The sequence below is a fragment of the Protomyctophum parallelum genome, assembly GCF_964188405.1.
Source record: "Protomyctophum parallelum genome assembly, chromosome: 11".
NCBI classification, from domain to species: Eukaryota; Metazoa; Chordata; class Actinopteri; order Myctophiformes; family Myctophidae; genus Protomyctophum; species Protomyctophum parallelum.
In genome coordinates, this window is record NC_139707.1 from 35,495,694 (window position 1) to 35,507,378 (window position 11,685).

The window sequence follows — 11,685 nt, forward strand, 5'->3', positions numbered from 1 at the left end:
CTTGATGCCAATATGTTCAGAAGAAAACAGCAAATAATTAAAGTGCAAGGCAAGTTTTAAAATTTAAATTTGGTTATATAGCACTTTACCAACAAGTAAGACGCGCAAACGCGGGAAGCGAACGCAGCTCGTGTGTGTGTGTGTGTGTGTGTGTGTGTGTGTGTGTGTGTGCGCTACAGCTGCGCCCTGTGTGTGTGTGTGTGTGTGTGTGTGTGTGTGTGTGCTACAGCTGCGCCCTCTGGTGGCGGGCGGGTGGTGTAACAGCGGGACAGACACACAGACACACACACAGACACACAGACATTCAGCCCTTGCTGTCATAGTAAGTGGCTCACTGCGTTCGCAATCATGAGTTTGTCAATGTTTATTTTCCCTTCATTTTTCCTATCCCTGTTAGTTGTGTTCACATTCTGTTGTTACACAGTATTTACACCAGATTTATGTTTTGTTGACCTCTTTTAACTTGTTTATTTGGAATTTTACCAAAATAAACAAAAACCGGTTACACTTCAAGTTCGAAAACCTTTGTTGCCTTTGTATTGTTGCATGCTTTGACCTCCCATTTGGCTGTACTTCCGCATACCCCTAGGGGTAGCTATGGGGTACATGTAACCACCCCATTTGAGAAACACAGCAATGTAAACTTAGTCCTAGCTTACATAAACAGGTAAATTAGTCGACCTCCGCACTGCCTTGAATGGGCTGATATTGAATTACATGGAAAGGGGGTGTCCTATCTCACCATTGTTATTGAAATGCAACATGGGTCGCCCTCTACGGTGTCAGTGCGGTCTGCAGTACTGTATGGTGAGGCCCCGTAGACTAGTTGCTTGGAAACGGTAAACTTTACCACATTTCAAGGGTAACCCCCATGGCAACTGATATCACCGAAAGGATAGCTGCTGTTTACCCCTAACCATGGAAACACAGCACCCCTGCCATGTTCCATTCTCATGTCATATAGACATTAGACACAGCGACACTGGTCTCTCGTGATGCATCCCTCTTTCCACAAAGAGCGCCGCCTCTATTGAAAGGGAATTCCAATGCCTCACGCATGCAGAAAATGTATAAAGTATAGTGGAGAATGTAATGATGGGACTCAGTCTATTGATGCCTGTGCATTGCCAAATATGCCCATTTCTCCCTGTCTCTAAGCTATAAGACCAAGGGCTCCATTTTCGTCGCTGCTATAAACCCCTTATCCCTAAACTTCTTTACCTTTTTTTTGTTGAACTATTCAAAAATGTTTTTCAAAATAGTAAAAAAAAAGAAAAGCCAGAGACGTTTAAGGATAAGACGTTTAGCGGTGACGAAAATGGAGTATTCAGAAACATCTAGAAACCAATGAAGTTTATTCAGATTCTTAGAAGCTACTATAGTGAACTGGGTATTTTGTGCAGTGTACCGCTCATCTTCCTTTAAGCTCTTACCACATTCTATTTCATCATGACTGAATCCTTAAGTCTCTAAAGATGATTATTACCTCTTTACTTTATAAATGTCAAGAGCAGACCTATGTACAATACATCACTTGACTTACATGCCTTAATAATAATAATAATAATAATAATAGTAATAGTAATAATGATAATAATATCTGGGACTACTCAAAGACACTTTACATGTGTGGGGGCCAGGGGAGGGAATATAAAAAAGGGCAACTTCAATAGAAACAAGCAAAATAAGAATTAAAACCAATAAAACATGTGACAAGTTCAAACACACACACACACACACACACCCACACACACAGACACGTGCGCGCGCGCGCGCACACACACACGCGCGTGACAACCTGTTGTGGGAACTGTATTATTATGTTCTTGCCTTGCAAAATCTTGACAATCTGGTTGCTGATCCTTCAGTGTTTGAATGCCGCGCAGCATACGGATCCGGATTCATTAGCTGTTTAAGCAAAGGGAAAAGGGATTATTTTCACTGCCACGAGGCTCAAGGAGCTCAGAACCTCCTCCACATTGTGATCGCATCCAGCCCACTGTCACTAATATACATCACCTCTTGACCTCTGCTCAGAACTATACGTTCAACTCAGTTCACGGAGTTCACGCTTGACAATTAAAACTGTAAATTCTTGAAGTCATATAGATTGCGAGGTCACAATGTTGGAACACTGATACATGCGGTACAGTACCGTATGCTTTGCAGAACAGATTGCAGAGGTCTAGTCCCATAGACTAACATGTATGGGTCTAGTCCCATAGACTATAACAGCAGAGGTCTAGTCCCATATACTATAACAGCAGAGGTCTAGCCCCATAGACTAACATGTATGGGTCTAGTCCCATAGACTATAACAGCAGAGGTCTAGCCCCATAGACTAACATGTATAGGTCTAGTCCCATAGACTATAACAGCAGAGGTCTAGTCCCATAGACTAACATGCATAGGTCTAGTCCCAGGCATAGACTATAACAGCAGGGGTCTAGTCCCATAGACTATAACAGCAGGGGTCTAGTCCCATAGACTATAACAGCAGGGGTCTAGTCCCATAGACTATAACAGCAGGGGTCTAGTCCCATAGACTATAACAGCAGGGGTCTAGTCCCATAGACTATAACAGCAGAGGTATTGTCCCAAATACTATAACAGCAGAGGTCTAGTCCCATAGACCTCTGCATGTTAGTCTATGGGACTAGACCACAGCAGAGGTCTAGTCCCATAGACTAAAACAGCAGAGGTCTAGTCCCATAGACTAACAGCAGAGGTATAGTCCCATAGATTAAAACAGCAGAGGTCTAGTCTCATAGACTAACAGCAGAGGTCTAGTCCCATAGACTAACAGCAGAGGTCTAGTCCCATAGACTAACAGCAGAGGTCTAGTCCCATAGACTAACAGCAGAGGTCTAGTCCCATAGACTAACAGCAGAGGTCTAGTCCCATAGACTAACAGCAGAGGTCTAGTCCCATAGACTAACAGCAGAGGTCTAGTCCCATAGACTAACAGCAGAGGTCTAGTCCCATAGACTAACAGCAGAGGTCTAGTCCCATAGACTAACAGCAGAGGTCTAGTCCCATAGACTAACAGCAGAGGTATAGTCCCATAGATTAAAACAGCAGAGCTCTAGTCTCATAGACTAACAGCAGAGGTCTAGTCCCATAGACTAGAACAGCAGAGGTCTAGTCCCATAGACTAACAGCAGAGGTATAGTCCCATAGATTAAAACAGCAGAGCTCTAGTCTCATAGACTAACAGCAGAGGTCTAGTCCCATAGACTAAAACAGCAGAGGTCTAGTCCCATAGAGTAACATCCTTTAGTTTGTATTTATTTGATACACTGTCTGATCAGCTGATTGATGTAGATTGACTTGTTTCTGCCCCAAAAAAGTTACATTTCTTGGCATTGACATTGACATTGACATTTGTGGCACTGAATTGCCACAACCAAATGAAATTGCTTTTAGCCTTGCATTGCGTAGAGTCCCTTCAATTCAAATTTGGGGCTGATCAAAAACCAAATGATTATGTAAAACTGCCCCCTTCCATAAACTTTGGAAGCCAGTTACACTCAGTCAGTATGAAAACCCTACATAATACATGTTTATCACATGACCCCGCAGAGAACATGTGCAGCAATTTGTGTTATTTTGAGAATAAATCTAGTTAACAAAGAAATGTTATTTGTACAACCTACGGTCCAAGAGCTAAACATCAAGTGGGTTGATGTAGTGCCATTGAGGAATTGGAGGCCATACAAAAAGTGACGCACGCACGGACACACACACACACACACACACACACACACAGAGAGAGAGTGGAACATAACTTCAGGCTCTAAAGCCATTTAGGTCATTCCGTTCCGTTTTTGTAGGGCAGAAAAGAACAACTTGTGGACTTTCATCACTGAGTTTTGCAGTCGCCATCGCCATCACCGGTACCTTTCAGCATCTTCAGCTCCTTCATCAGTTCGTGCTCGAGGGTCAGTATCTCCTTGGGCTTCTTGTAAACGACGATTAACGTGTTGTTGGCGTGAGCGAAGCTGAGGGCGGAATGCTCCAGCGGCAGCCGACACCGGTCGAGGTCGGGGATGTCGAACTTCTTATAGTACTTCTTGTTTGAGGTCCTTATGACGCAGCGCCGTTCGGCGGGCTCCACCGAGACACTGAAGACCTCTTTCTGATAGGGAAGGTTCCGAATCCTCCACTGGAAACTTGTCTTTGTGTCTCTACGAGAGCACGTGGGATTGACGCGGTTCTCCTCGATCCCCTCGGATTCCAAAATGGCCACGGTCGCGGGAACGTGAGGCTCTCCGACCTCGATCTGCCACGGGCCCTGAGCTCCCAGGGAGGTTTTGTGCTTCCACTTCCTCAGGACGAGCTCGTTCGTTTGCAGATCGTACTCCTCCGCCATTTCCCTCCCGTCCGTGAAGTGATAGTGGACCTTCCTCAGCCCGTCCTTCACCAAAGATGTTTTCTTTGACGATTTAAGAAGTTCGGGCCAAGATTGTTTAGACATGTTGTTGTTGGTGTGACTCGACAATTCCCGAAAACGTGTTAATTTATATCCCCCCAAACTGATGTGTCACACATCTGCCACGTGCTGATTGGACCTTTTTGACGATGTCAGGGTTGCTATAGCAAACGTAGGCCGGCCTACTCGTCTTTATCTTCAGCAGGCCCGAAGGCATGGGGAGAAGTTCCCCCAGATGAACTGGACTGGACCTCCAGTTAAACCCATTCTGGACGAGAACCCCTTTTTGTGTTTTAAGCATTATGTTATACTTTAGCTATTGAAAAATAGCAGATCTACAAGCTCAAGCTTGTAGGTCTGCTATTTTTGAAAAATCGTGAAAATGCGGCACAAATCTTTGAATACCGTATGTATTCTTTCAGATTTATTTTACTCAAATAAATCTTTGCTTTTGAGGGGTTCCTGGAACAACATATTTTCAGATGGGCCAGTTGAACATCTGGCCAGTTGGCCAGGTGGCCAGTTACATATAATTTTTGGGGTCCTTGAAATGAAACATTGAGCACCACTGACATAGAAAACTGTCAGAATTTAGAAGACATTTTTTAAATTTCGACAGGATTCTCTTTTCGCTCCGTGACCCAATTCTGGATAAGTAGCTCGAAGATGAATGCTTGGTCTACTTCACAGAGAAGATTGTGTGCACATCTAATGCCTGTATTTAGGCCAGGTGTGCTAGACATCAAGGCGAGAATCAAGAAGAGGATAAAACATCTGCACTTGATCTCCACTCCTCAGAGGGGGTGAGAAACAGCTATTTTAATTGTCTCCACCAGGCCGAAGGCATGGGGAGAGAGTATGTTTGTCTCCACCAGGCCGAAGGCATGGGCATGGGCATGGGGAGAGAGTATGTTTGTCTCCACTAGGCCGAAGGCATGGGGAGAGAGTATGTTTTTCTCCACCAGGCCGAAGGCATGGGGAGAGAGTATGTTTGTCTCCACCAGGCCGAAGGCATGGGGAGAGAGTATGTTTGTCTCCACCAGGCCGAAGGCATGGGGAGAGAGTATGTTTTTCTCCACCAGGCCGAAGGCATGGGGAGAGAGTATGTTTGTCTCCACCAGGCCGAAGGCATGGGGAGAGAGTATGTTTGTCTCCACCAGGCCGAAGGCATGGGGAGAGAGTATGTTTGTCTCCACCAGGCCGAAGGCATGGGGAGAGAGTATGTTTGTCTCCACTAGGCCGAAGGCATGGGGAGAGAGTATGTTTGTCTCCACCAGGCCGAAGGCATGGGGAGAGAGTATGTTTGTCTCCACCAGGCCAAAGGCATGGGGAGAGATATGTTTTGCACTCCGTCCTTCTGTCCGTGTGTCCGTCCGTCTGTGAACAGCTAATCTCTGGCACCGTTAACCCGGTTGATGCCAAATTTTGCACACAAACTCCCTGGATGCCAACGATGAGCTTCTGACCCAAAATTTTCAGAACGGCATGTTATAGCGCCACCAGAAAAAACAAGTTTTTGGACAGTACACCTCCAGATTTTGTCCAAATCATCATTCAGATTTCTCAGGCTCCATCCTGATTGGCTAAGATTGGCTTCCAAAGTTCGCAGGAGTGCTCAGTTTCAAACAAAATGCTGCAAATCATGAACACATCATGTGATTTCAACTCAGCCTCATGGTGGTGCTATAACTGGCCGAAAAGTGTTTTTACCTCTAACTGCACGGAACTGTGGATAACATTGTATGCCAACTCCCTATAGAGGCCAAGGAAAAACCTTTGCATTGCATTTCACATAAGCTCTTTATAGCGCCACCAGGAGGCCGACATATGTAAAACACATTTTCTAATATTACTCCTTGCTCTTACTACATGCTCTCCATAGTCATGTGATCAAGACGAGTTTGTTTGATTTCTCATAATCCACCCTCATTGGCTATGATTGGCTTCTAAATTATTATTATTTTCACCGGCCGGCCTGCCGGCCCATGAGCCGGTACAAATGGATTCTGCCCTTGCTGGAAATTTTCAGGAGTAGCCCGCTTTGTACAAATCACCACAACTACTCAACGCAGCGTCCGATTGTGGTGAAACTGTGCATGCATATTCCCACTAGGCTTTGGAAGAAATGCCATTGACCGTTTTCAAATCAGCCTCATGGTGGCACACACCTCACACACACACACACACACACACACACACACACACAAAACATGATTATATTACTCCTAAACATTTTGCCAAACATCACACACAGTACTCATATCCTCCTGGTGGAGACCTGTGCCCAGAAGGGCACTTTTTCTAGTTGTCCCTGTGATTGGAATAGGGTACTGTGGTACCTATTCCCTTTTATCATTAACCAATGATGTTTGTATTATACTCTATTGGCTTGAATATAAGGGTCGTATTATAAATGGGGACTATAGACTTGACTAGAGTCTTGAAAATGGGGGTCGTCTTATAATCAGTCGTCTTATATTCGGGAAAATATGGTAATTGTTAGTTTGTCATAATAATAATAATTGCCTGATGAAGACCTATAAAAGGGTCCAAACGTTGCGCCAGTAATAAAAGTAAGTTGTTTTTTGGAGCTTAACAGTGTGCAGATTTTTTATCTTCTCCTTTGATGGATGGTCCTTATCATTAACAAATAACTCACTCATGTCTTTGTACGCTGAGTAAGCATAGTATGTTTTTAGTTTAATTGAGACATCAATCTGCATGATAAATATAAAGTAAGCGTATAGGCATTATTCATGCTTGATACCTTCCTACCTTCCTTTTAGTGAATGATGATGATGACGGTGGCTCAGGGCTAGAGTGGCTGCATGGATGGTAACCGCAAGGTTGCCAGTTCGAAGTGTCCTTGAGCAAGACACTGAACCCCTAATTGCTCCTGATGTGCTGGTTGGTGCATTGCATGGTTTCTGCCATCGGTGTATGAATGTGTGTGTGAATGGGTGAATGTAATGCACAATCTATGTAAAGCGCCTTGGATAAAGGCTCTATATAAATGCACCATTTACCATTATCATGGTAGACAAGACACGCCTTGTCAGAGACTCACCCAGATACGGGGCTGATATGGCTTAACACCCCTTATAGAAGGCACGCAAACATGCTTGCATGCGCGAGCACACGCACGCACTGCAAACACATATAGTGCATACACGTGACCCCACTGCAAACCTGGTGGAGACCTGCAGCTTCAAGGTCACTTTTTCTAGTTTGGATCTTAATTGTTCTACTCTGTTAGGAACTCTCTTCGTCTGGCCATGCAGTATTGTTCCGGCCTGCCACTTGACATTCCAAGAGGCTATAATTCTCCCATCTTGTCTTTTCAGTTCCCTGACCTCTCCCATCATCCTTTATCATTTTCCAACAGCTCATTACAAATACTGGATTTGACTTTTTAAGTGCCTAATTGTAGTCTCACCACCAAAGCACTTCTCTCCCTGCCCATCTGTGCCAAATAGAAATAGTGACCTTTTCTAAATGCTGGTGTAGCTATAGAGATTCACTGCAAAAATGCTTTTTTATTTTACATGCAATTATCATGTATTATCAAGACGTTCCACATTTCTTGTTTTTGAGAAACACAATAGTCTTAAAAGAAAGTCAATGTGATGGGAAACAATATCCCTGAAGTGAATTATGTAGCCTAATTGATGTCTGAGATTGCAGAGAATCTCTGAAATCATCAACATGATGACATATATCGATGTTCAGATGTGAAATTCCACATGGCTCCATATTTTTGGCAAGACATGAACGTGGTACGTGGTCTCTGATCTGAGAACATGAATTCATAAAAATGTGAAAAATTTAAATTAAATATAAAATAGATATCACTGGCTCCAGGAGAACCCTTTAGAGCAGAGGTTGCAAGATATCCACTGATAGTATAGTCACAGTCACACCATACCCATTCCTGGATAGTAAGGGCAGACGTCATTGCCAGACACTCCTGTAGCGGGCCGTTTCTCCGTTTAACCAGGTCCTTACTAAAGTGTTTCATATATGCTACCATAGCAACCATCATGACATCGAAATACTTTGGCCAATCAGTGTGCAGCTGTGAAGCACCAACTTGGGAGAGTTCAGAGGCATAAATAATAATGTCAGCCGTGATAACGACACATTAACACGTGTTCAGTCATTACTGATAGCTCTCCATCATAGAGATGAGATTATAACAATGTTTTGTGTTAACGCGGTGTTTGCCGCCGGTGTTATATTTGGCTTTGGCGTTGTGTTCGCCGTCACCGTCTCGGCTGCGGCGGCGGCACTGCTCATAGCCTGTTACTCTTATATGCAGGAAAGAGAAAGCAAGATGATGATACAGGAAGGTGTTCTTACTAAGAAATAAATGTATTGACCCTCCATCAAAGAGGAGAATTGACGGGTGCAGATGAAAGAATGAATATTTGATTGAAAGGCTCCTCACTTACATGTAGAAAAGAAGACCATACTCACCCACACTTACAAGGAGTTGCTAGCGCTGCAACAAAGATTGCCCCCCCTTCCCACGAACATGCCACTTGGGCTTATATGGACACTAGGCCAAGCCAGATGCACCGTGCACCACTACCCCATTTTTGAAACTATCTCCTCGCCACTCGCCCTACACACTGCCACTCGGTTTGAGCATAGATATGTAAATAACAGAGACAGCACCGTAATTACCCTCCCATCCACTTGCATTCCGGTGCCATCCATCTTCAACCGCTTATCAGTAGTCAGGTCGTGGGGGCAACAGCTACACCAGAGAGCTCCGGACATCCCTCTCCAGAGCAACATTAGTGACTTCCGGTGCCGTCTCTATTGTAAATATATCTATTCTCAAACCCAGTGGAAGTGAGTACTGGCGAGGAGCTAGTTTCAAAAATGGCCCTAGTCTCTGCGATGGTGAACAGGAAAGGCGCTATCCGAGCAACTCCAAAAGCATGTAGTAGCAAATGTGTGCAAGTCTTTCACCGAAATCTGCAGTACTGGCCAAATGTGTGTTTTGAAGAAAATGCCAAATGACCGAAAATCTAGTTTTTGAGTGATGAACACGATGGTGAAAAGGATCTTCTAGCCAAGGCGGAGATGGCACTGCCCACTCGGTATATATTTTGCTATTATATGCTGATGTAATTGGGCCGTCTGGCCACTATTGTGTATAAGGAGTCGAGGACTGAACCTAGTTGACTATTATTTTTAGCCAAGCCCTGAAGAAGACCCATGCAAGTCGAAAACCGGTCGGTGTCCAGTTGAGTCCACCTTATGGTCTTTTTTTGTGTAGCCTATTATTTCAACCCCTCTTTTCTTCAATTTAGTCATGTTTTGGTTGTTTGCTAGACTACTGTTTTCTCAGCTAGCAACATTACTGTCTCACCTGACAGTGAGGGTCTCCCTGTAGTGTAGTGCCTCAGTCCCACTCCTCCCGCAAAACATCCCTTGCTGACAGTCACTGCCACAGCGAGAAGTAAACACAGGGACAAAGATCACCCCCAAAAATCACACCCGTGAGAACTGAGTGATGCAACTCTGTGTGGGGATCCCCAGAACTTCCAGACCCACAGGAATGTGGCCAGGGTTCCGGCGAGCCGCCCGCATCTGAAACGATCGAGAAAGGACAGAGTTACCATGTGGGTGTCCCCGCGGGTCCCTGGAACATCCAGACCCACAGGAACGCGTCCAGGGTGCTGGCTTGGTTCCGACGAGCCGCCCCACGTCCGAAACGGTTGAGAAATGACAGTTACCGTGTGGGGCTCCCCAGGGCGTCCCTCTACTATACTGTACTGTCACTGTAGCCTACTGTACTGTCACACCCGAAATCATCATATATACAGTTTGTGTGTGTGTTAGGCTGCACAACAGTGACACTTGGTGGTGAAAACCAACCAAACACTATTTTCGTGCTCGGACACAGCCAGCCAGCCAGCCAGGGACACACATAGCTCTGCAATGGAGTGGTTGATGCTCTGCCAGACCGGATGCGTTGGATTCGAAGCATCCAGATAACTTATTTCTTCACCAGGCAGTAAGCCTACCTGGTGAGACCATGGTTTGTTGTGTTCCGGTCTATAGTGTCTGTATCCGTGACGGTGATTCACACTGTATCAGTGGATTGGATGGAGCCCGCACACCATAGGTACTAGCAAGACGTTCTTTATTTAAATACTGACAACGTTTCGATCTGTTTGGTCTTCATCAGGTCATCTGTTCAGAAGTTTTCTGAACAGACTATATTCACATCAATATGTCTGGGTCCCCACCCACTCACTCAGGGTTGACGTGTCACACCTGTAGTGATGGGAGGCAGGGAAGGGCACCAAAATGTGGTGTTTTTGATTGGGTAATGGAGGCACTCCCTTATTATAAATGTACAAACTTGTGTGTATGTTCACATGACCTGATGAAGATCAAACAGATCGAAACGTTGTCAGTATTTAAATAAAGAACGTCTTGCTAGTACCTATGGTGTGCGGGCTCCATCCAATCCACTGAAGTTTATTTTAGCCCAGCACCCAGCCTGTCGATGTGCGTATTCTACGTCTGCTCACACTGTATCACACACATTAGATTTCCTATATCCACTTCCACTCTAGACCAGATCTGCAATTTTCAAAAGTGAAATGATCCCAGTCTAATAAATGACATGACAAACTGTCACCAGTACCAGCACTTGAATTGATAGCAGCCACTTTCCTGTCATTTCTTAACTGTTGGAAAAGCTACCAGTGTATAGGCCTAAAATCAATTAACCTATTTTTTCCAAATGTATTTGATCTTATCCTGTATTTTTCTAGTTTTATATTGTCTCACATCTTGTGGATTGTCACGCTTCATGTTGTTGTTCGCGACAGTATTGTCCTGGAAGTTATTGTGTTCTTCTATTCTTGAATTAACCTGCAACATCATGTATTAATTATTTATTATTGTATATCTTATTTGAGGAGTAGGACCGCAATGGAAACCAACCGAAATACTTTCGTGGGTTCATCCTCTTTAGCAGCTAGACCGTGCCTCTCTGTGCTTGACCGTGCAAACTGTCAATAGAATAAAGCATTGAATCAAAAATCAATCAATAAACCAACTATAAAACTGAACTTCCTGCCGAATGTTGATTGACGAGCCGTGAACCTAATCAGACACGCGAATCCGAACAGTGACCAATCATGACGGATCACAACCGAGAAGAGGCGGGGCTTAGTGGTGGTATTAGTGAGGTGGCTAACAGTTCTTCCATAGATGGTATACTAGGA

General features: G+C 44.5%; 1 protein-coding gene across 1 annotated transcript; it reads right to left on the reverse strand.

Annotated features, from left to right (window-relative positions):
- Positions 1–3,862: 3,862 nt before the first annotated feature.
- On the reverse strand, positions 3,863–4,477 carry LOC310866751 (protein DPCD-like; the record flags this gene model as incomplete). Its single annotated transcript, XM_083776475.1, has 1 exon — positions 3,863–4,477. One exon carries the CDS (start codon positions 4,475–4,477, stop codon positions 3,863–3,865), a length of 615 nt encoding a protein of 204 aa, XP_083632601.1.
- Positions 4,478–11,685: the final 7,208 nt, after the last annotated feature.